This window comes from Arachis stenosperma, chromosome 6 (genome assembly GCF_014773155.1).
Source record: "Arachis stenosperma cultivar V10309 chromosome 6, arast.V10309.gnm1.PFL2, whole genome shotgun sequence".
Lineage (NCBI taxonomy): Eukaryota > Viridiplantae > Streptophyta > Magnoliopsida > Fabales > Fabaceae > Arachis > Arachis stenosperma.
Window position 1 is genome coordinate 137,911,540 of NC_080382.1, and position 26,079 is coordinate 137,937,618.

The 26,079-nt window shown below is 32.8% G+C and overlaps 3 protein-coding genes across 7 annotated transcripts; all 3 read left to right on the top strand.

Moving 5' to 3' along the window:
• Positions 1–2,052: 2,052 nt before the first annotated feature.
• Positions 2,053–6,221, top strand: LOC130934769 (uncharacterized). Its single transcript, XM_057864306.1, has 7 exons — positions 2,053–4,779; positions 5,306–5,374; positions 5,466–5,575; positions 5,669–5,725; positions 5,832–5,868; positions 5,966–6,030; positions 6,140–6,221. Exons 1-7 carry the CDS (start codon positions 2,053–2,055, stop codon positions 6,219–6,221), a joined length of 3,147 nt encoding a protein of 1,048 aa, XP_057720289.1.
• A 2,508-nt stretch (positions 6,222–8,729) lies between these two features.
• On the top strand, positions 8,730–13,050 carry LOC130935348 (uncharacterized). Of its 4 annotated transcripts, XR_009067854.1 has the most exons (5): positions 8,730–9,024; positions 9,165–9,343; positions 9,724–11,113; positions 11,823–11,987; positions 12,127–13,050. XR_009067854.1 is itself a non-coding variant. In XM_057865052.1 (3 exons), exon 3 carries the CDS (start codon positions 9,726–9,728, stop codon positions 10,986–10,988), a length of 1,263 nt encoding a protein of 420 aa, XP_057721035.1. In that variant the 5' UTR covers positions 8,730–9,024; positions 9,165–9,343; positions 9,724–9,725; the 3' UTR covers positions 10,989–13,050. The 4 variants fall into 4 exon arrangements, 1 of the variants encoding a protein (XP_057721035.1); XR_009067853.1 differs by having other exon boundaries at positions 9,724–11,987; positions 12,131–13,050; XR_009067852.1 differs by having other exon boundaries at positions 9,724–11,987; positions 12,127–13,049.
• A 9,849-nt stretch (positions 13,051–22,899) lies between these two features.
• On the top strand, positions 22,900–25,351 carry LOC130936709 (uncharacterized). Of its 2 annotated transcripts, none has more exons than XM_057866839.1 (2): positions 22,900–23,191; positions 23,417–25,351. In XM_057866839.1, the coding sequence occupies exon 2, from the start codon at positions 23,548–23,550 to the stop codon at positions 24,832–24,834; it is 1,287 nt and encodes a 428-aa protein (XP_057722822.1). In that variant the 5' UTR covers positions 22,900–23,191; positions 23,417–23,547; the 3' UTR covers positions 24,835–25,351. The 2 variants fall into 2 exon arrangements, with proteins under 2 accessions (XP_057722822.1, XP_057722824.1); XM_057866841.1 differs by having other exon boundaries at positions 22,902–23,191; positions 23,573–25,351.
• The last annotated feature ends 728 nt before the right edge of the window (positions 25,352–26,079 follow it).

A 26,079-nucleotide genomic window follows, 5' to 3' on the forward strand; every position in this document is an offset into this window, starting at 1 on the left:
AAAATATAATTAAAATGATTACAAATTAGTGGGCAACATTCAAAATTTTCATAAAATTAAATAGCAAATAAAAACACAATAGAATTATATCATTTTAAAAATATTCTTTGTATATTTCAGTATAACTCAGAATAAAAATTTGTTCTATTAAATAAATTATATTTAACTTCATATATTACCTAGAACTTCAAACTTTGACAATCTTATATGAGTTTAGGCAATAGAAAAATATAGAAAAAGACACGACATTTTTAAAAATTACGTTTAATTTTGAAAACACAAACCTCAATTGAAAAGTTGTATATATATTCTTTGTTCACCCTTGATTTCACTATCTAAAATAATATGAAATAATTAATAAATTCTACCCGAGTACCTAACCATACAATTATTGGCACATGTAGGAAAAGAAATCTATAACATAATATTTTAATATTCCTATGCGAGTGCAGAAATTAGACACCATGTCCGAACATCCCACAATTGTGCTCGAAATTTTCAAGCGAATACAACAGTGCTTCAAACTACACTGCCTCCTACAAGGACATGTACACACTGTAATGCACGTCTGTTTCACCATGAAACATTTGACATGTGTTGCAATGGAGGAAAAGTCTCTTTGCCCCAAGTAAATGCTCCTCAGGAATTACTAGACATCTTCTTAGACCCTTCTGCAGAAGGGAACCATTTTAGGAAACACATTCGTGGTTACAATCATGTTTTTTCATTCACTTCGTGTGGTATACACATAGACGAACAATTAGCTTCAGCAAGTCATGGTATATATACATTTCGTGCTCAATGATCAATGTACCACAGTATAGGAAGATTTCATCCTGATCAGGGGGCGCGGCCACGCTTCTTGCAACTATATATATATACACGATACTAATCACGAGTTACAAAATAGGATGCTGGAGAACACACAACTGCATGAAAGTTTGGTTTTGAAGCTACAACAATTGTTGCACCGATATAATCCTTTTATCCATGTATTCCGCTAGCTTGCACAACGACTAGATGTGCAAGGGTGTAGTTTGGTGATCAGAGAGTGACCTGCTAATCAACCACAATACAGTCTCCCAACTGCTTCACAAGTAGCAGCCATAATAGTCGGTGATGACATTGAAACAATGGTGCGAGGACGGGATATCAAGGTTCAAACTCATGCTGGTAACCTCAGAAGGATTCAAGAGTTTGTTGGGTATTACGATCCACTACAATATCCTCTTCTTTTTCCATTTGGAACCCATGGATGGGATATAAATACTCGAACTCAACGTGAAAACAAAGTATCATGCCGGACATATTATAGCTATATGCTCCAGGTATAAACTTCTATATTTGTTACATCATTTATAGACTTCCGTAGATGATAGTTTGTACCAATATATCATTTCACAATTTCTAACAATTTTCTATAATCCTCAATATTCGTAGATCCGCCCCAATGATCACTCAACAGTTTTGCAAGCGGGGCGACTTCTTCAACAATATGTTGTTGACAACTATGTGAAAATGGAAACAGGCAAGTTAAGATGGGTTCGACAAAGACAAAAGGAACTTTGAGCTGAACTGTATCAAGGCTTGCAAGATGCTTTGCACACAGGAGAGAATAATGCTGGTAATTATTCAACTTAACGGCCACATGATTGATCATTACGTGTTCCTAATTTTAAACTTTAAAACTAATAATACTTTTCTCTAAAATCTGTTTTAGAAAATGTTGGCAGAAGAACGATATTACCATCGTCGTTCGTGGGCAGTCGTCGAGACATGACTCAACGGTACGATGATGGAATGGCTATTGTTCTTAAAGAAGGCAAACCGGATATTTTTCTAACTATGACATGCAATCCATCATGGTCAGAAATAGCTTCGGAACTCAGTCCTACTCAAACTCCATAGGATCGTCCGGATCTAACAACTAGGATTTTCAGAGCCAAGTTCGAACAATTAAAGCAGGATGTTATTACCAAAGGTGTATTGGAAAAGGTGAAAAGTTATATTTATGTCACCGAATTTCAGAAAAGAGGATTGCCACACGTACATATGTTGCTAATCTTAGAAAACAATGACAAATTGAGTGATCCTGACCAATATGATAGTTTGGTCCGAGCGGAAATACCATGTAAAGAAACAGAACCACACTTACATGAGGCAGTGCTAAGGCATATGGTCCATGGTCCTTGCGGAACACTAAATCAATCTTCAACATGCATGAAGAACGGTCAATGTAAACGCAACTACCCAAAAGAGTTCATACCAGAGACACGACGAGGTGATGACTCATATCCTCAATATAGGAGGCGATTTGATACTCCAATTCATATCAACCAAAATGTCACAATTGACAATAGATGGGTGGTTCCGTACAACCCTTGGCTACTACTGAAGTATGATTGCCATATCAATGTAGAGATATGTAGCAGTATCAAGAGCATAAAATATCTATACAAGTATTGCTATAAGGGACCAGACCGTGTGGCAATGGAGGTTCACAAAAGTTCTCATTATGATGAGGTGCAACAATTTATTGATGCAAGATGGATTGCCGCTCCAGAGGCATGCTGGAGGATATTTCGATTCAACCTTTACCGAATGTACCCATCAGTTGAGAGGTTGCAAGTTCATTTGCCAAATCAACATCAAGTGAGCTTTTATGAGTACCAAACTATTTCTGAAATAGTTAATAATGACTATTTCTCAAGAACAATGCTCACTGAATTCTTTGCACTTAATCGGGCCGATGACCAACAATCTAGACATCTTTTGTACAGGAAAATTCCAGAATATTACAGTTGGCACAGCAAGGAAAAAGAATGGCGTCAACGTAGGTCACAAAAGAGAGCTATCGGTCGGATCTATACCATTTCGCCAACAGAAGGTGAAAAATTCTATTTGCGTATTCTCTTGTCAAATGTAAGAGGCCCAACTGGTTGGGATGATTTGCTAACGGTCGATGGTGTCCAATATTCGTCCTTTAAGCAATCCGCTCAGCATCGAGGACTGTTGGAGAGTGATAGTAGTATAAGATCATGTTTGGTTGAGGCATCCATTTTGAGAATGCCATGTGCTTTAAGAAGGTTGTTTGCCACCATTCTAATTTTTTGTGAGCCAACAGATGTAAGAAGTCTGTGGGACGAGTTTCTTTCATGTATGGTGGATGATTACGCATCAACAAGCACTACAACCTGCAATGGGTTGACAAATCGTTTGCTTAGGGATTTAAATGACATCCTCCTACAACATGGAAAACATATTGCACAATACGATTTACCAGCTCTAACCTCGGACAACGACAATGACAACTTCATGCCTAGAATTATTCAAGAAGAAATGTCCATCGAAATTCCTCAAGAAGACCTGTGTTCTATAGAAAGATTGAATCATGACCAGTCTGCAGCTTTCAGGTGCATTATGAATACAATTGATCGAAGAGAAAGTGGAGTGTTCTTCGTGGATGGACCAGGAGGAGCAGGTAAGACATTTCTTTACAGAGCTATAATTGCAGATTTAAGAAGTAAAGGGCATATTGCCTTGGTAACTGCGTCCTCAGGAATAGCTGCAACTTTACTGCCTGGTGGTCGAACAGCTCATTCTAGATTTAAGATCCCAATCAATGCAGAGCCATCCTCCACGTGCAATATAAGTAAACAATCTGATCTTGCAAAACTGATTAGGCAGACGACCGCGATAATTTGGGATGAAGCGCCAATGACTAATAAAGAGACAATGGAATCACTGGACCACACATTACGAGACATCTTAGAAAACAATAATCCATTTGGAGGGAAGGTGATGGTTATGGGAGGGGATTTTTGCCAAGTACTACCTGTTGTGCCGAAAGGAAGTAAGTCGCAAATGATTTCAGCTTCTATTGTTAAATCACATTTGTGGGCATTCACCAAAATTCTCCACCTGCGACAGAATATGCGATCCCTTAATGATCGTGATTTTGCGGAGTATCTTATGCGCATAGGGGATGGGATTGAGCCTACCATATGTGAAGACTTGGTACAAATAGAAGTAGGCATGGCAATACCATGGGAAGGTGAGGCATCATTACACAAATTAATAGAAGAAACCTTTCCAAATTTGCAATCTCATGGGTGGGATGCATCTTATATGGTGGAGAGAGCGATATTGACACCCAAGAATCATGATGTGCAACAGCTTAATGATATAGTCATCAACCAATTTCTAGGAGACGAACGAATTTTAGCATCCTTTGATGAAGTAGAAGGAGATACAAATAATCTGTATCAACAAGAATATCTTAACTCGATCTCCACAGGTGGATTGCCACCTCATATGTTGAAGGTAAAAAAAGGTGCTCCTCTGATGTTACTGAGAAACATAGATCCTAAGGCAGGCTTATGCAATGGCACAAGGCTACTGTGTCGAGGAACTTTTCAAAATATGTTAGACGTGGAAATCTTAACAGGCCATCACTCTGGAAAAAGAGCTTTTTTGCCTCGGATAAAACACAAAACAACTGAGAACTCAGGACTACCCTTTGTGCTTATTAGAAAACAATTTCCTGTAAGGTTGAGTTTTGCCTTAACGATAAATAAATCACAAGGGCAAACTATCCCTAAGGTAGGGATCTATCTCCCTAAACATGTGTTTAGCCATGGTCAATTATATGTTGCTCTATCTCGAAGTGTTTCTCAGTCAACCACAAAAATCTTAGTCAAAGAAGGAACAGTAGATGGAAAAAGGGGACAATTCACAAAGAATGTGGTGTTCAAAGAAATTTTGTTACTTGCACCTCAGGTAATTTATGTCCTTGGCAAATATGTGAGCCTTTTTACAAGTATAATCCGTGTATTATGTAATTTTATCATTACAATATCAATATTGGAATAGATAGTTTTGTTCACTAATTTTAACAACTAATGACTAAGATTTTTAACAGATAAATTGATATCAAGAGAGCTCATCAGCATATTAAAAGAGATAAGCGAAAGGAACTGGAACCTCTACTTTACCCAACAGGTATGCACCAACTACGATTCACATATAAATTATATCATACATCCTTAAAATATATCATTATTGGTTTTTTAATAAATTATAGTTTGCAATGTTTGTATATACTTTGAAAAGAATTCAAAATTTGATTTCTTTAAATGTTGCTATCAATTTTATAATTTTAGCAATAAAATTATAAAAATTAAAATTTTAAAACTAATAAAAGGTAGAGGTATGTCTTATTTGGGATATATCATTACTTAATTCTAAAGTAATATATAGGACACTACTGTAATATATTGTGATACATATATGCAATAAATTACAGGAAACAGGATTTCAATCGTTATGGAATACATGGAAGGATGAGCAATCAATGAGACCAATCGACAATAAAGTAAGGATTACAGAATTATTGACAGTGACAACTACACTGATGATACATATTTTTGTTTTAGTGTTATTGATCAAACGTGAAATTGACACAGGTTCATCCAATCAAAATTTATTCTATTGGTTGGGGAGGTACAGTTAAAGCAGACAAAACTCAACTATGGAAGATGGTAAAAAGGAAAATATTGGAACAAAAAAATAAAAGGTAATGCAATAAACTTTTGTTACATAATAAATATTTCCGTCTATTTCGTCCTATATACCAACTATGTTAAAACTTTAACTCTTTTTTTTTCAGCCATGAACTTAGAAGAACACAATTAACTCATTTCGAACCAAAACAATATCATTGCAGGTAATTATTATTAAAAAAAATCCTAACAAAAAAAGATGTAATTTCATTTAATTTACATTTTGTCAATGATAAACAAGGATTAATGTCATTTCTTTTGTCCTTTCAGAAAGTTCAATGCAAAACAAGATGTCACAATTCTACAGGTTTTAATTAAATTCTTCTCTATAATAAGCAATCAATTTAATTGAATAAACCTGAAGCGTTTATACGGTTATTTATATGATAAACAAAATCTGACAGTTTTTCAAGATGCAAGAAGTTATTGACAAAGAGATATATGATGAATTACGAAGGATTTTTTCCAGGTACACAATCTTTGTATTTTCCTATTTTTTCAGTAATACTCTTATAGTTTGATATTTTAAAACAAAAAAATAAGCATATTCATTTCTTCTATCCTTCCATTATTTGTAGGAAAATGCAGGTCTCTCCAGATTCAGAATCATATTTTGGCCTACCACTTAAAAAAGAAGAAGACAAACATGAATATCCATGATATTTAGAAAAAATTAATCTTTTATAAATAACTAACATGCATTTGAGTTTATAGATATATACTCTTTTTAAATTAGGATAATATTTTTGTCGTTATTTCTGGAACTATATCTTTTTCTGATAATATACATATATCTTTATTGTGTGCTTTTATAATTTAGCATTTTAAAGGTTTTCTATAGTAGTTTTACCCTCAACAGAATATGAAACAAATAAGGTTACGTTAATTTTAAAATGATGAAAAAAATATTTATTTGGCAAATTTAAAGAATAAATGATATATTGATATCAACACTAAAATATGATATAAATAAGATCACGTTAAACTTAAAACTTAACAAATATAATCTAATAAATTTAAAGAACGAATAAATATATTTTAAAAAATAGTACAAAAATATGTTTTATTTTATCTCATGTATTTATTAATGTATTGTACAAATTATATGAATCCTTTTTATTATAGAATTTTTATCCAACTAAAAATTTAATAGATAGCAAAATTTGGTCATGGCAAAATGTGTTCTAATTTCTTAAAAAATATCAAAATACTATATTAAATATTACAAGTCAATAGGTAACTAAATTAAAAATTCTCAAATTAAAAACATAGATAACATTGTATATATTTTTATGAGTTATCGGACAAATTTTTATTAAATAACTAATTTAAGTACAAACTAAAAAAAATGCTACTACAAATATTATTTAATGGCAGTAACTGTAATACACATAACATCATTTAGTGATGAAAAATAAATCTTAATTAAATTACAGTAACAAAATAATAAGCCCTTGATTATAAAAAAACTTATCAAATTGAAATTTAATAATGTATGGAATATAACATAAACACCAAAAAAAAAACAAAATAAAGTACAATGAATAAACTATTTTTTAAAAATATTTTTGCAATTTTAGCAGACAAAATCCTCATCATATCGTTATTTTGTCATAATAAATTTAAAAAGTTAAGTTAAAAATATTATAAATTAATAGACGACATTCAAAACTTTTAAAGAAATACAATAGAAGTATTATCATTCTGAAAATACTTTTTGTATATTTTAAAATAGTTGAGAATAAAAATTTACTCTATCGAATATTTCACCTCATATATTACCTAGAATTTTAAACTATGACCATTTTATATTACCTATCTGTTGTATGGTTTTATAATTTAACATTTTAAAGTGTCTTATAGTAATTTTAGTTTCAACAAAATATGATATAAATAAGATCACGTCAATATTAAAATAAAAAATCTAATAAATTTAAAAAGTAAATAATATATTAACAAAAAAAATAAAATTAATTTCTTAAAAATAATAGAAAAGCGGCTGAACAGGCACGTTAGTGCCTGTTGAGCTGCTAGTAATTATAATGAAGATATGTTCCTAAATTAGTATAATTATATATTATTAATTAAATATTAATTATAATATAATAATATAATTATAATAAAAGTATTTTTTATAAAATAATTTAGAATAGATGAAAAATTTCATTCGTTTTGGAGGGAAAACGAACTCACGAGAGATCAACACATCACCCTTATTAGCTGGGGTAAAACCAATTTTAGTATATTAAGTAGATAATTTTTTTTTGTTTGCAATACATTTAGGGCTTGTTTGGGTGAGCTTCTAAGAAAAGATCTTTTTTCGAGTTATCTTTTTTTAAAAGATCTTATAGAGAAGTAAAAGTAATTTTATGTTTGGATATCTCATGTAAAAAGGTCTTTTTATCTATCAATTATGTTTGGATATAACAATATAAAAGTACTTTTTTGTTTATTTATTACATGAAAAACATCTTTTTTTAAGAAAAAAAGATCTTTTAAAAAAAGATGTAAATTACAGCTTCTCAAAAAAGATCTTTTTTTTATTTTACTAGTGCTTTTACTTTTACTACTAGAAATTTGCCAAACACGTTAAAAAATAAAAAAAAGATATTTTTTCATTGAAAAAAGATATTTTTTTAACAAAATAATGGCGCCCAAACATGCACTTAATACATTGATACTCTATTTGTTCTCTAATGATAAGTGTCTCTTCCTAATTTTGTTTTTATATCAAATTAATTGTATTTTCAGATTTCAATAACTCATTAATTAATTTATAGATACCTTTTAAATATTTATTGAAAATAAAATATTAGTTAATATCATGAATTCATGATCATAGAGAGAAAATACATTGTGATTATAGCAATAATTTGTCTTTTACTTTTACTTTCAAATTTGTAAATATTTAAGAAAATTTACTGATTATTTTAATCAATATATTCGATTAAAGAAGACAATTAATTTGAAAAGAATGAATAATGTATTTGAAGAATAAAAAATCTCTAATTTGATTCTTAATCAATATCCTTAAAGCACTCTTAAAAAAAATATTTAAAGAGTTAAAACTTAAAAATTTTTATTTTATTTTAAATATTTAATAAAAGAATGCACTCTTTAGTTGAATATTTTTTAAACAGACCAAACAGGGTGTTGAAAAAAACTAAAAAAAAAAAAAACACAAAGAAAGAAAGAAAGAAAGAAAGTGAGTGCAAAAACAAAAGAGGAAGAGGAACACTGTTAAGAGCGATCGAAAAGCTTCGCACTCACACAGAGGAAACAAAGCTCAATACATAATTTCAGCAAACAAAATAAATTCAAAAAAGGGGGAAACAAAACGAGAGAGAAAGAGATATATGTGTATACAGAGAGCGCCATAAGCCATAGTCGAAGCTTCGAAGATTCGGAATCAGCAAGTTCCGAGGTTCGAGATTTCTATGCAAATTCTCTGAACTGCGCTGAGGTCAGAGCACAATCAATAATAAACTTCAAAGCTTTATTTACGTCGTTGTTCTTCATTGTGCTTCCTTCCATTGTTGCAAATTTCAAGAAAATAAAAACTCTGGCGTTGCTCAATTTCGTTCAACTAAGTCGTCTTTTCAGGATTTGGAGTTCGGAGCTCTCGAATTTCGCGCGACAATGAGGATTTCTGCTTTGATGCAAGTGGTGTTGTAATGCTCGCGCTTCGCGCTTTTACGACGCAACGGGCATGGTGTTTCATGCCCCGAGTTTGGTGATTCAAGCTTAGGGTTTTGATTTGCCACGCAATTCGTTGAATTCAGGTTAGTTTCAATGTTTCCGTGCTCGGAGCTAGCACGTTCCATTTGCGGTTTTGATCTCTAGGGTTTAGGTGTTTGGGATGTTGAGATTTAGCTTTTGCATTATTTGGTGTATTCGTTTGTAAGTTTTGAGCTATGGTGTAACTGTTTTTCAGTTTCAGAATTGTAACTTTCTGATATGTTACTGTTATTGGTATGATTTGTGCATCTGGTTGTTGTAGTATTCAGGGCTTATGGTAGTTTGATTTGTTTAAATGATATGGGAGAGGGTAGATTTTGGTTTCTTTGCAAATAGAAATAACTGTAATTCAGTTGAAATTGATGTTCCGGGTTGGTTGGTTATTTGCTGATTTGTTGTCTGCTGTATGAATCTTTCTGTTCAGAGATGCAACCACAGCAGAGCTCTAGAATTGATTTGGTCGAATTGAAAGCGCATATTGTAAAGAAGGTTGGAGCTGATAAGTCGAAGCGCTATTTCTATTACTTGGGCAGGTTTTTGAGTCAGAAGCTGAGAAAGAATGAGTTTGACAAATTGTGCTTTCGGTTACTCGGAAGGGAGAACATTCCATTGCATAATCATTTTATAAGATCAATTTTGAAGAATGCTTGCCAAGCAAATTCCGCACCACCAGTACAGCCATCCGGTACTCCGAAATCAGTGGCACATGCTTCTAACATATCTCCTAGTAGACAAGATGGACATGAACAGAGTGTTACCAACTTCCAAAGTCAAAATCAAAATGCACCCATTTGGTCAAATGGGGTTCTGCCAGTCTCCCCACGCAAGGTTCGGTCTGGAATGCGTGATAGGAAGCTTAAAGATAGACCAAGCCCTCTTGGACCAAATGGGAAAGTTGACTCTGTTGTTCATCAATCCACAGCTACTGAAGACAGTGGTAGTAAGGTTGAAATGGAGAATGGAACACTTAGTCATTGTGATTATCAAAGGCCCATACATCATCTTAAAGCAGTTGCCGAGCTACCTGAGAATGAAATAGGGGATGTTATTCAGAGACCTGCCGAAAAGTCAAGAATACATAACAAGGGGCCAACCAAAACATCGATTGTTGAAGATGGGGAAGAGGTGGAGCAGTTAAACCACGTCAGCTTTTCTAGAAGTCCCCTGACAGCACCGCTTGGAATTCCTTACTGCTCTGCTAGCGTGGGTGGGACCCGCAAAGCAGTGCCGGTTAGTAGCAGTAGTGATTTTGTTAGTTGTTGTGACAGTGGTAGCTTGTATGATACAGATACATTGAGAAGGCACATGCAACAGATTGCCATGGTACAGGGTCTTGGAGGTGTTTCTTTAGAATGTGCAAACACTTTGAATAATATGGTAGATGTGTACTTGAAACGCTTAATCAGGTCTTGTGTTGATTTAGTGGGCGCTCAGACTACAAATCATTCAAGGAAGCCCCTTGTCTCTAAACAGCAGATTCAGGGGAAGGTCATGAACGGCATATGGCCAAATAATCTTTCACATGTGCAGAGTGTTGGTGGCCTGGTAGAACCTGAGCCCGAACACAGACCACCCTGCTCTGTATCTTTGCATGATTTTAAGATTGCCATGCAGCTAAATCCACGTCAGCTTGGAGAAGATTGGCCTCTGTTGTTAGAGAAAATTTCCATGCAGTCCTTTGACGAATAACACATGTACTAAAGTTTTTCTTCTTAAGCAAAGATTGGGTCTGTTTATTAAGGTTCTGTAAGGCTCTGGCAAGTTCGGTGTTCATTAGCACAATTAGTTCTGCTCTCATTGCCAGGAGGAACCAGGTGAGACTCATCTTGGAAAACTTCTAGCCCTTCCAGACTCAAATACAGGTTCTGAGTGCTAGTTAAAGGGCTAGTATGGATCACAGTTCACAGATTTATTTAACTGCAACCAGGGGTGCTATCAAATCAAGCCCATGATTGGTTGTGCTGTTGTATGTTTAGCATTGATGTTGGCTGTATTTGCCATTGTTAAAGATCATAAGGTTTTTCTTTCTGCTTGCAGCCAATCTCTTAATAAAATTATCAGGTAGTAAGCCCATCCACGTGTCACAGTCATGTGAGTCCAGTTCCCACCATTTTGTTCGAGCATGTAATGTGCATCTTCCTACATGATCGATTGATGTCAATGTTTGGTGGATTGTAATTCTCTAGAGGATTTATTTTGAATGTTGTATGGGCAGTGCATGCTTTGCTCGGTGTGTCATGACCAACATACAATGTGTAGTGTGAAAAAAACTTGTTCCCAAAAGCTGTTTTCTCTGACATGTATTCTTTCCCACTTTGAAATTCAAATATCAAAATTTGGTATAAAAAAATCTTACATGCTTTTGCCCTCTCAATCAGGCTCGTTCATTCATTCATTCATTCTTTCTACCCCCCCTCCTTTTAATGTTATCGTTACTATTATTATGCTGCATCATAAAAAAAAATTACCAAAGCACACTTTTTCCTGTTTCATTTTTATCTCTTTTGGCTGCACCAAAATAAGGTTCAACCCCAAGAACACCAGGAACAGACTGTCGGCCTAAGCATTGCAAAGAACCAGGTTGACTGGGGAAGAATGGAGATACACTGGAAAATACCAGGATGGAACAAAGATCAGGGATCAGCCTCAAAGGAGAACGATGGAGAGACTGAGAGAACTGGTTGTGAAGTAAGGATCTCTCAATCTCACTTTTTTCCCTGTCATGCACATTTTTCCACACTCCTCTCAGCCAGCTCATTTCTCAAATAAACTAAAACGATGAACATTTGATCTCTCTTTCTTGATTTCTCTCTCATTATCTTCAAAGGTAGTGTGGTGAGAAATGGTGGTCTGGAAGCTCTCTTGGCCAGAGAAGATTACGCAGAGGAGGACGGATGTGAAGAACAAGAAATGGGAGCAAGGGAAGAATGGCGTCGAGTGAGAGAAACGGCTGCAATGATGGGTATTAAAAAGGTGATTGAAGGGGTTGATGGTGGTGACTGTGGAGAGCAGGGGGTCCTAGGTAGGTGTTTTTTAGGGTTATACTATTGGGCTCTAAGGGATGTGAGGCAATAGCCAAATTAAAAGGTTTACAACATTTTTTTTCCATACAAAAACATAAGTCTTTTCTGCATTTGTTTATAGAATACTGTAATATTATGGAATTTATTGAGTCTTTATTCATGTTCATTAAATTGGGTTCATGATTTCAACATGGCTTCAAGAAAAGCAGAAGCAGCTAGTTAGTTTTAGGCTCTTCTTGTGTTCCTAAATTATGAGTATTGTTCAAAAACTGTTATATGCTCTGCATTTTTTCCCCAATGGTACCCTTTTTCTTAAGCTTGGTGATCTTTCAGCTACTTATGGATTGTGAAGAACTGTTTGATATTTGATTCTCTCAGGCAAATAGGATAATACATGGTAGAATGGAAATGAGAAGCAGATGCACTATGATTCGATGCCATCAATTTGAACAAAAATCAAAATACTGATGTTTTGCCATGTAAAATAATCTCTTTCCGTAAAGTACTAAGGTTAATTTTGTGTTTGAACTTTTATCATTTTGAGTAAACTGATGTTGCAACTTGCAGTTTAGAATTAAGGCTTGATCTTGTGGAGTTTTGCAAATTATTTATGTATTTGTCATTATTTATTTATTTATTATGTATACTTCAGTTGACAGTAACAAGGTTGTCCTCAAATCAAGTAGGGATCGTAGCCTGCAGCACAGGGATATATATATATATATATATATATATATATATATATAGCTGTAAAAGGATCTTTGGAGATGAAATTCAGAGTGATAACCATCACATTGTGTGAGGTTCTAGCGTAGGAAGAGAGTTGGAGATGAAATTTAGAGTGATAACCGTTGCATTGTGTGTTGGTTCTATCCTAGGAAGATAGAGCAGAAACTGTTGCCATGAGGCAGAGCAGTTTCAGAAGAACAAATATTATGTAAGAGGGAAAAGGAATAAACCAAAAGTTAACTTATATGACAGACGAGATATTTTGGTAAAGTTAATATCTTTAACAGACTAGGTTGACAATTAAAGGTACTTGCTTACTTAGTGTTGATGATCATTGTTCTTCCTGTTTTCACACTCTTTTATATATATATATATATTGATGTGTATATTTTGCTTACCTAGTAGGATAAAGCTTTGTTGTTATTGTTGTAAAAATTATAAAGTCAAGATTATTTCAAGCTGAGGATGGACTTCGAAAATGTGGTATATCTCCATTATCGGTAGATGGATAAAATCTACTGAATCTTCACTGGTGTTGTGCCTTTTGGAGGTATACCATAAAGAGGTGAGCTCATTGTCCAAAATTATGTATAGATGGTCCTTTTGGTTCTGCTTCTCAAGACCATGTAAACTATAGCATCGTGGTACTGATTTTCTTTGGCATTGGACCCACAACTTCCATTAGCATCTGTAAAGATGTAGCTACAACACAGTGATCATGTAGGGGCTTTTATGTATATAGTCTGCTTTATATTTTTTGATGTTATAGTGCATAATGCTAAAATTCAATTTGATCATCATCTTTTCCATTAAGTAAAGACCAAAATTTTGATATTTGTAATAAAGCAGTTTCAGATAATGCAGTAACTTAACAAAGGGTGCACTTAAAGCATATATTTGATCAGAAGAGAGCAAAACTGCTTTGACTGGGTTAGAGATATGATGAATGAAATTTACAACTTCAAACATGAATCAGGTATGTCTTAACTGACAGTACAACCGTTATTATTGTCTCATTCTTGCATAAGTAATATCATGTTAAATAATTGATATAAAGACAGCATCAGTTATGTCATGATATACCCAAGCTGTATTAACGTGATGTGTGAGAATATATTAAATGTTTTAAAGTGTAATATGTTTGACCTTAGAAGATGATAGGTGATTCATTACTATTTGTGTCAGGATTGGTTTGTAAAGATGATAAAAAGACGAGAGTAGCACTCCAACCTATAAGCTGACGCCGAGTTTTTTTTTTTTTCTAACTATTTCTCAAGATGTTGTCTCTCTTTTAGGCTGCATTAGATTTACAAATTACCTGTTTGAGTCATTGCCAACTGCTTGCTGTTAATTGAAATGTAGTGCAATTAGAAATAACAGTGAACTATGTCTATTCATGGTAGGTGGGTTTAGTGCTAGAAGTGAGTCAATTCTGTTCCTAAACCAACTTGAGTTCGACTCATTAATAACTTGATAAGTCGAGCTTACGAGTTTATGAGCCAAACTTGAGCTTGGATTTGAATTCTTATATATTAAATGAGTCGAGTTTGGCTTTTGGTAAGCTAAGCAAGCTCATTGGCTTATGAGCTAACTTGATTATATAATTAGTTAATTACCATAATTATAATTTTATATTACTTATTATAAATTATAGATATTTACATTATTGTTAATATATATTACTTATTTTATATTCTTAATTTATAATAAGTGTGCACCATATTTATTGATCTTTTGATATAAAATTTATAATTATCTTTATTTTCATAATATATATGATATGATAAAGTATATAGACTAAAGATAATATATATAATTGAAGTGTTTTTTATATGTAATTTATAATTTTTATCAATTATGTTCAATTGTTCATGCTATTTGAAGTTTTGAGCTAGAGTTTCTGGTGAGTCGACTGGCAAGCTTGAGCTTTATAATTATGCTCAATTGCGAATCAGCCAGCCATGAGCCGAGCTCAATTTTGTTAACCAAGCTTGAACTTGGCCTGCCTAAGTATAGTTATGGTGGCTACAGTGGCTATGGAACAGTTGTTTGAAATTGTTTAATTTTGTTAATTGTGATTTATTAGGGGAGTCATAATAGTAAATTTTGAGACGTTTACTACAAGAGCAAAATGTGAAAATTTACATATATACTGATTAAATGATAACAAATAGAAAGAACGAGGAAATAATATCGTATTCAGAAAAGATTGGACGTGGCCAAGCGTAATTTAATTCATCACTCATTTTATTTCATCAAAACACTCCACATAACATAGTGAAACAGGAAGAAAACATCTAAACCATTGTAGAATTAAACTCTGTAGTAAACACTAATTAACATGTGGAATGTACTTCATTTGCTGTGAATACGTAATCAGAACCAGTAGCCATTTCTTGATTAGGATTTTTTTTTTTTTAAATTTTATTTTTATGTTGTATACATGTATTATATAATCTCACGCCAATTTTGAGAAGGAAAGGACCTTCCTAATGAATTTTACCTTATTTTAAGAGTACAGATACAGCTTCAATAGCAGAACCATGTCGGGACTGTGTATATGGTTATCAACTTGATTATGATGTGTTTGGCATTGATGTGTTTTGTCATTATCATGAACACAGGAAGTTTGTTAGTTTAGTAGTATTATGTTTAATAACGACTGTACAATGGAAATGTTATTTCCATTTTGGATCCAATTATTTGCGCTTTCCTTTTATACGTATTGAATATGTATTTTGTGACGACACAAAAATTTTGAAATCTATGCAATCTTTGTTTTCGAGGAACACATAAATTTGTGTGTTTTCGTGTACACATGTAATGATATATGGTGACTTTTGATAAAATTTTGCAGTGTGTTTTGACCAATGATATGAAGATAGCAGTATGTTTTGTTTGGGTTCAAATTAATAGATCATTTAAGGATCCCTGAATTGATGCTGTAATAGATCGTAATTGCAGGGGAAAAAAAAAAAACTATTTTGATCATTGTGAATTGTTTAGAGTATGGTAGGTTGTGGACAAAGAAAATAAGTTTTGCAGGCATACAGTTGTTTTAGCTCGAGCAAGGGATTATGATATGTAAAAAGAGCCGAGGGTTGCTATTCAATACGAGGATTGATTGAAATTCAATATATCAGTGACAACATTAACATCTGTTGAAGTTTTTTTAGGTGATTTCCGTTTTATGCCCGAACTTGCTACCATTTTTCATATCAATAATTTGGGACAATAAATGAATTTCTCATCAATGTTATTTTGTCATGAAATATGTAGAGATGGAATGTGAAGTATTACATTTGTTGTGTAAAATTTTTTATTCTCCCATCCAGCAAAATATAAAAAATATGCTCTCTTCTCTCGTTTCTTTTATTTTTTCTTTTCATTCAAAATTGTTCTCATTTTTCCTTTTCCTCCCCCTCTTGTTCACCTTCTCTTCGTTTGTTCAACTAGTGGAGATAAAAATTGAAAGACTAGTCAACTTAGATAAGGATATGTGGTTTATTGTTAGATATTTCTTCTTTAAAAGTTGTTCTTTGCAAGTTGTTTGATTTCTTCATGGAATTAACTTGATGGTTTAATTTGGACATTTAGTTGGTTCATGTTCCATGGTTCATATTTTTTAGTAAATTATATAAATAAAATTTTAAAGGTTTCAAAGTTATTTTTATATAATAAATGTGATTTGCTTAAAAAATATTTTAATATAATTTACTAACATGTATATGCGATAGTTATTATAATTTTTTAATAAAAATATTGTATTAAAATGAGTTTCAATAAAAGTGATACTTTTAAGTGTCATTAATATTATTTTATTAAATGTATTGAATAATAAATATTATTTTTATTTTCAATATTTTGATTTTATTGTTAATTTTTTTCTGCTTTTATCTCTAAAGTTTTAATATTTTTCAATTATATTTCTGGATTGGTCAACATATGATATGACGTCGCAATTATATTTTGACACACATTAGTGTAGAGTGCTATGCAGCACTTTCTTTAAAAGTGTTAATACATAACGATATAATTGAAACATATTTAAAAATTAAAGACAAAATTAAAACAAGTTAAAGATTAATGATATTTTTAAAATTTTTTAAAATTTTAGAAAAAAAAATACATTTGACCCCAAAAAGTATCACGCTCTTTAATATTTTTAATATTCCTAGTATACTTAAATATTACCAATACTTCTTAATATTTGTTAGTTATTTTGGAGTATATAGAAAAATAAACTTAAGTTTTGTTTGAATATAAAATAAAATAATTTAAATAAGATAATGTGTTTAAAGATATTTTTAAATAAAAAAGGCATTTACTTTATCAAATATCACATATAAATTTAAATATAGAAGTCAAAACGGTAATTTTATAATTATCTCGGTCTCAATAATAAACATGATATAATAAAATAAAATAAAGAGTAAATATTCTTTCTGATCCTTAACCATTTATTTTATGGACATTGCATCTCCTAATAATTATAAAAATACAAATCCATCTTTATCTACTCTTGTATTTGTTCAATCCAATCCTTGAGATCGGTTGACAGCAGGTCAATGTTAACGTATCAGGTAACTATATCTATATGGCTTTGTCTCCTTTGTAATAGAGACAAATCGCTCCCTGAGCTCCTCAACCATCTCCCTCCTCCGCTTTACTCGCTTCTTATCTGCCAAATAAAATAAAATAAAATAAAATTTGAGTGTTAAAATAAATGAAACTCACGATGGTAGTGGTGAGTGATGAAGAAAAATGAGAAAGTAAAAAAAATGCATAGGAAAGAGAGGAGGGAGAAAAAATTTAGGAAAATATAAAATTTTCATTAATTATCATACATAAATGGTGGTGATAATAGTGTTAATGATGTTGATGATTGTGAGTGCGGTGGCGATGGCAAAGAGGGAGGATAAGAGGGAAAGGGAGGAGTGTGAGTGCGGTGGCGGTGGAGAAATACATTAGCATATTTTGTAGGCTAATTTTTTTGGTTATGGAAGATGTGAATGTGTTGTGCCGAGTTATGGATGATAAAGGTGCTAGACTAATTTGTGGGACAACTTTTTACTCAAATTTGGTATTAAGAAATTGGACCATTCGATTTCATTGTTTTTAAATTTTTGTAAGCAAATCAGAGGATCCGTTTTGCATGGATGGAAGATCTGAAATTCACATCAAGCTTATCGGACCCTGCGATTTGTGCATGAATATTTTTTTATTTTTCCTAAATGAAATCGGATAGTCCGTTTTGATTATTAATTTTTTTTAATTAGATTCAACAACTCGCTGGTCCGAGTTGTGCATGAATAAAATTTTTTTTATTTTTCCTAAATGAAATCGAATGGTCCGTTTTCATTATTATATGTTTTTTTTAATTAGGTTAAACAACTCGCTTGGTCCGAGTTGTGTGTGTATATATATACATGCAAAGGTGTGTAAATCGTAATCAACCGACCAGATCCAATCTTCTTCATCTTCTTCGACTTCTCTTCTTTCTCATGGTCTGGTGTTTATCTGGTTGGGTTGGAAAAAAAAAGTTGATAGTGAAGTTTCTGTTTCTGTTTCTGTTTAAGTGAGTGAGAGAAATGGATGATAGAATTTTTTTTAAAGTGTATTATTTTGGTCAGATTTTGTTGCAGACGTCTGAATGAGTAAAATTTGTTTGTGAAGATCCGTTAGATGTTGTTATTCCCTTCATAATTTCATTTGAAGAACTTAAATGTGTGATTTGTGAAAAGAGAGATTCGGAGATGTCAAGAAAAATATCATGAATTTTATACAGATATCACATACCAATATTTGGTGAATTCGTTTAATTTCAGACCAAATATATAACGGACGAAGCGAGTATGCAAAAGATGATTTCAATGTATATTGAAAGTCGTGCTCAAATCTCGTTCATCGAGTTGTACATTGAATTCGAACAAGCTGAGGCTTACCGAAATATTTTACGGGAAGACTACAATAATAACAGTGAGGAAGAGTTCAAAAACAATTACGAAGTTGTTGGTCCAAACGGAGATGAAGATTAAGGTGACGGCACTGTGGCTCCGAATGTGACAAACGTGGCAAATGCACTCGCGAACGAAGTGCCATTTGAGGAGCCATCTTTCATGCGAGTTTTGGATTTGGAAGCCATACATGCTCCGGAGTTTCCAGACTATATGAGTGCAGGTACATAATTGCGTATATCTATAAGAAGGAATAGAATTTTGTAATAGTTGATATTGATCGATGGACCAAATAGTTAAGTGACTTGTGAAAGTATAATCAATTAGCATTTGTAAAAGTGTTTATTTAGTCAAGTTTAAAATAAAAATATTTTGAGTTAATTGGTATTTAGGAACCTGTATTTATTTAGTTAAGATTCTTAGGATCAGTCAAGACTTTTCCGTGTGTCTTGTCTAGATTCCGTTCTTGATGAGGAACTCCCAGAATGAAACCGAACTGTCGTCTAAAACTGTTGGTAGCATGCCATTCAATACATTCAAAAGATACCAACGGCACCGTTGCACTCCAAACAACCGAGTGCATGTAGATGTCTGCAGCTGCAAAAATTATGTCTGAATCAACACGATCAATAGAATATGCAACCCACAAAAGCTGGTAACAATAAAGCAAATAAATGATTACAATCAAAATAACTATATCACTAAACCTGAACCAAATATTACGTTAATGAAAACACACCTGACCTTCCTGAAGATCATCCAGGGCCTTCCTAAAATGAGCAAGCTTAAGATATCTATAGACTCGGTCTCCACACTCCCAGTTACACCACCTAATATGACTTATCTCATTAACACAATTGGATTCTAAATATGAAGATACCAGGTAAATGTAAGATAATGTTACCTGTTTGCAAGTGGAAAACTGCGGGGTTCCCTAGGAACCGGCGCTAGATATGGTAGGCGAATCCAAACCCAACAGAGCAGAAGTGTTAGCGGACCATCGATTTTCTTACAGTTCAAAATGTGATGCCCTGCATAATGCCCTGTACATGTGTGCTAGGCATACTGATCCCCAACTGTACTGCCCGATACTAGCAAAATCACTGAGCAGAGGCAGAAACTTCCAGTAGACAGATGTCCCAGACTTGTCTCCAAACAAGATCGTGCCGATCAACAGCATGATGTGGCACTTGACGTACACATGAATACTGTTTTCATCAATCAACTGTAACCGTTCTTTTAAATCCCATAGCCACGTCAGTTTTATGCAGCTTCCTCTACAATCTGACTTTCTCGGTGCGACCCCAAATTGGTGCAGACACTCTGCCTCTAAAGCTTCAAAACTACTCAAAGTCATCCCTGTGACTGGAAGACCGTCGGTCGGAAGACCGAAGATCATAGCCACGTCTTCCAGTGTCACGACACATTCACCAACCGGAAGGTGAAAAGTATGTGTATCCGGGTGCCACCTTTCCACTAAAGCATTTACCAGTGCTTTCTGACATTGAACTACTCCAATTTGGGCCACATGGTAAAAACCAATAGATCGTAAATGCTCCTCCACCTTTTCATTGTACCGATCAGGAGGGACAGGGTGGTCACATATCAACATTCGTAAACTCTACAAAAGCATAACAAAATCACGATTCAAATTCCACAACTATCATAGATAATTTAAAAATATCTAATTAAAACATATAATTTTACTGATAATACTAAAACCTCAAATAAAATAACATATTTCTGTCAACATTATTCCAAAAAAATTATACACCGAAATTATAACAGTTAACTAATTAATTATTATTACTAAAATTATTACACAAAATTATAAACAAGTCATTTTTATTACTAATCTATTATATTGGAAAAAATTCTCCATAAGAATTAATTACATTTAAGCACACATATTTCTAACTATTATTTAAACTTATAACCCTAAATTTTTAAAATTAATTATAACAGTTAAATACTTAACTCTAATTTCTAATATTATTACAAAAATTTATAAACGAGTCATTTTTAATATTGATCTATTATATTGGAAAAAATTTCTAAGCAAGAATTAATTATATTTAAACACACTTATCTAACTATCATTTAAATATATATTCCTAAATTTTTAAATTTAATTATAACAGTTAACCACTTAACTATAATTTTTAATATTATTACAAAAAATTCTAAACAACTATTTTTTTTCTAATCTATTATATTACAAAAAAGTCTAAACAAGAATAACTACATTTAAACATATATATTTCTAACTATTATTTAAACATATATTCTTAAATTTCTACAATTAACTATAACTACTTAATTATAACTTCTAATATTACTCCAAAAAATTTTAAAAAGGTCTTTTTTATTAAAAATCTATTATATTATAAACAATTTTAAACAAGAATCAACTACATTTACACCTTTTTTAAACATTTATTTCTAAAGTTCTATTAATAAAATTATATACTAAGTCACATATATCTTTCTCAATTCAACTTCTAACAACAATAAACTTACATAATCAAAATAGTTGAGATATTTTATAATGTGAAGTTTCGGGCGATCAACATTTCTGAATTTTGATTTCTTGGACATTTTAATTTTCTTCTCCTCAATTGGATGAAGCAGCAAGCGTTCAGGGAAGAAGAAGATGGAAGTATGGATGTTGGGTGGAGAAGGAAGCCAGGAAGGGAAAATGAGGGTACGCATGCAATGAAGGCGAGTTGTGGGGTTAAGGGGGCACTGTCGCTGGAGAGTTACTTGCGTGCAACACGTGGCTTGGGCTTGCACAACTCGAAGGGTCCGTGTTGCTGTCACAACTCATTCGGTCCGATTTGGCCTCTACCCCTTGCTCGGTCCAATTACTATGTGGCTGACACCACAAGTAGGTAAAGCTCCACTCTTCTTCATAATGTGATCTTATACTAACTCACTCTCCATAATAAAATTAATTTGGGTATCTTGTAATGCTAATTTTCTAAAGATATAATTAAAATATATTTTAAAAAGATTTCAAAAACATAATGACGCAAAGTATATTTGAGCCAAAAATATTACAAATCCCTAACAAAATATTAGTACTCGATTCTAATTTTCATGTGAGAGATGATGCAAATTTAATCTTATCAGTTAACAAAATAACTAAATAATTTCTAAATATATTATTTAATAAATTATTTAAATATACAAACTTAATTGATTATTTTTATAACATCAAAATATAAATGTGTAATTTAATTTTTTTAGATTTAAAAGCTAAACTAATTTTAAAATTATAAAATTTTAATTGTGTTAAATTCATTTTTTAAATTGACTTATATGTATAAACATAGGTCAAATAACTAAATTTTGATTGATTTTTGGATTAACCTGATTTGCAAAGTTATTTATTTAATAAAATAATTTTTTAAATGGAAAATAAAATAATGTAAAATAATTTTGTTTAAATAAAATAAAATATAGGAATAATTTATATAATTTTGTTTGAATGGAAAATAAAATAATGTAAAATAAGATAAAAGATTTAATTTAAAAAAACATTTACTTTGTAAAATATCATATATATAGAAAACAAAATAATGCAAGATAAGATAAAAGATTTAAATTTTTTTAAAAAACATTTGCTTTGTCAAATATCACATATAAATTTAAAATATGAAAGTCAAAGTGATAAACGTATAATTATCTTTGTTTCAATAATAAATAAAATAAGACAAGGCAAAATAAGATAAAAGATTGATGAATAAATTAAAAAATATAGATTTTTACATTATGAAATCAAATAATCTTACGTTTTTGATAGAAATCAATCAAGTGGTAATTACTTGTTTTTCATTTTTAATTTTTTTTTGGTTAAAACATAAAAGTTTTATTTAAGTCGTTGTTCTTCGTTGTGCTTCCTTCCATTGCTGCAAATTTCAAAATTTTCTTTCTTTTTATTTTTTATTTTTTAATTTTCTTTTTCGCGCTGGCGTTGCTCAGTTTCGTTCAACTCAGTGATCTTTTTATGATTTGAAGTTCGAAGCTTTCGAATTTCGCTCAAAAATTGGGGTTTCTGATTAGATGCAAGTTGTGTAGTAATGCTCGCGCTTCGTGTTGTTACGATGCAACAGGCATGGTGGTTCGAGCCCCAAGTTTGGTGCTTAGGGTTTTGATTTGCCACGCAATTCGCTGAATTCAGGTTAGTTTCAATGTTTCCGTGCTTGGAGTTAGCAAGTTCCGTTTGCAGTTTTGATCTCTAGGGTTTTGGTGTTTGGGAAGTTGAGATTTGGCTTTTGCACTGTTTGCTGTATTGGTTTGTGAATTTTGTGCTGTAATGTAACTGTTTTCCAGTTTCAGAATTGTAACTTTCTGGTTTGTTACAGTTATTGGTATGATTTGTGCATCTGGTTGTTGTGATATGCAGAGTTTATGGTACTTTGATTTAAGTTAAATGATATGAGAGAGGATAGATTTCGGTTTCTTTGGAAACAGAATTAACTGCAATTCAGCTGAAATCGACATTTCGGGTTGGTTGGTTATTTGCTGATTTTTTGCATGGTGTATGAATCTTTCTGTTCAGAGATGCAACCACAGAAAAGCTCTAGACTCGATTTGGCCGAATTGAAAGCACATATTGTAAAGAAGGTTGGAGCTGATAAGTCGAAGTGGTATTTCTATTACTTGAGCAGGTTTTTGAGTCAGAAGCTGGGGAAGAATGAATTTGACAAGTTGTGCTTTCGGGTACTTGGAAGGGAGAATATTCCATTGCATAATCGTCTTATAAGGTCGATTTTGAGGAATGCTTGCCAAGCAAAATCTCCACCACCAGTACATCCATCCGGTACTCCGAAATCGGTAGCACATGCTACTAACATATCTCCTAGTAGACAAGATGGACATGAACTGAGTGTTACCAACATCCAAAGTCAAAATCAAAATGCACCCATTTGGTCAAATGGGGTTCTGCCAGTTTCCCCGCGCAAAGTTCGGTCCGGAATGCGTGATAGGAAGCTTAAAGATAGACCAAGCCCTCTTGGACCAAATGGGAAAGTTGACTCTGTTGTTCATCAACCCACAGCTACTGAAGACAGTGGTAGTAAGGTTGAAATGGAGAATGGAACACTTAGTCAATGTGATTATCAAAGGCACATACAGCATCTTCAAGCAGTTGCTGAGCTACCTGAGACTGAAATAGGGGACGCTATTCATAGACCTGCTGAAAAATCAAGAATAAATGACAAGGGGCCAACCAAAATATCGATTGTTGAAGATGGGGAAGAGGTGGAGCAGTTAAACCACCTCAGTTTCTCTAGAGGTTCTCTGACAGCACCGCTTGGGATTCCTTATTGCTCTGCAAGCATGGGTGGGTCCCACAAAGCAGTGCCTGTTAGTAGCAGTGGTGGTTTTGTTAGTTGTTGTGACAGTGGTAGCTTGCATGATACAGATACCTTGAGACGGCGCATGGATGAGATTGCCACGGTTCAAGGTCTTGGTGGTGTTTCTATAGAATGTGCGAACACGTTGAATAACATGGTAGATGTGTACTTGAAACGGTTGATCAGGTCTTGTGTCGATTTAGCTGGAGCTCGTTCTACAAATCAGTCAAGGAAGCCCTCTGTCCCAAAACAGATTCAGGGGAAGGTCATCAACGGCATGTGGCCAAATAATCATTCACATTTGCAGAGCATTGTTGGGCCGGTAGAACCTGAGCCCGAAAACAGACCACCTTGCTCTGTATCTTTGCCTGATTTTAACATTGCCATGCAGCTAAATCCACGGCAACTTGGAGAAGATTGGCCTCTGTTGCTAGAGAAAATTTCTATGCAGTCCTTTGAAAGATAACTTGTATTAAAGTTTTTCTTCTAAAGCAAAGGTAGGGTCTGTTCATTAAGGTTCTGTGTGGCCCAGCCAAGTTTGGCGTTCATTGGTGAACTTAGTTTTGCTCTCATTGCGAGGAGGAGCCGAACCAGATGAGACCCATGATACCATGGGTGACTTCTAGCTCTTGCAGAATCAAATGCTGGTTCTGAGTTCTATTTAAAGGGCTAATATGGATCACAGTTCACAGATTTATTTAACTGCAACCAGGGGTGCTATCAAATCGAGCCCATGATTGGTTGCACTGTTGTATGTTTAGCATTGATGTTGGCTGTATTCGCCATATTTAAAGATCATAAGGTTTTTCTTTCTGCTTTGCAGCCAATGAGAAAGAAAACTCAAGAAAGTTTTGCAGGTATACTGTTGTTTTAGCTGGGAACAAGGGACTATGACATGTACAATAGCTGAAGGTTTCTCTTTATGTATTCTTAGAATATGAAGATTGATTGAAATTCAATATCAATAACAACATTAACATCTATTGAAGTTTTCTAGAGTGAGGAAGGGGGGGTTCTTGATCCGCAGTTTTCTGCTTCTTATACATTGGTAGATTACATATGTCCTGGTGAAAATTAGTTTTTGTGACAATAATTGAAGTTCTTATCATATGTTGAAGAGGCTTACATTTTTGACATATATGTTTTTATCAATTTTACCTTTATTTACTTTTCTCTCTGATAATGAATATTGGATTCTTTTTAATCAGTTGTTTTCTTCTCTTTCTATTTTTGGAAATAGCGGTAGAGTACCCTAAACTGCATGGAATCTAGATAGTCATATTGCAAGTTGGAGGTAGTAAAGTTGCTGAGAATAAGGTGACACAGTAAGGTAGGAAAGACAATGGTTAAAGATATTATAAAAATATATATATAACAGTTCCTTTTTTCGAAGTTAGGAGTGAGATTCAAACCTGAGACTTCTAGTTTAGAATAATGAGATTATGTTATTTGAGCTATAATTCCATAGTAGCAAAATATATATATATATATATATATATATATATATATATATATATATATATATATATATATATATATATATTTATGGATTTGGCTAGAATATTTACATGCTTTAAATGAAGATTCAATGTGATGTGTTTTTGGATGCAAACGTTAGTCGAGGGCCAAACAACTAGAAACTTACTTTTCGCAACCTCGCATTTACTTGAGATATTAAAATTAGATATCAATATATCAATTATCTATTTTA

Bases quoted from the DNA above. Each gene is read 5' to 3' on its own strand.
- LOC130934769 (XM_057864306.1), top strand. From the start codon at position 2,053: ATGTTGCTAATCTTAGAAAACAATGACAAATTGAGTGATCCTGACCAA. The intron at 5,576-5,668 runs GTAATGCAATAA...TTTTTTTTTCAG, and splicing joins TTGGAACAAAAAAATAAAAG to CCATGAACTTAGAAGAACAC. The intron at 5,726-5,831 runs GTAATTATTATT...TTGTCCTTTCAG, and splicing joins CCAAAACAATATCATTGCAG to AAAGTTCAATGCAAAACAAG.
- LOC130935348 (XM_057865052.1), top strand. From the start codon at position 9,726: ATGCAACCACAGCAGAGCTCTAGAATTGATTTGGTCGAATTGAAAGCG.
- LOC130936709 (XM_057866839.1), top strand. From the start codon at position 23,548: ATGGTGTATGAATCTTTCTGTTCAGAGATGCAACCACAGAAAAGCTCT.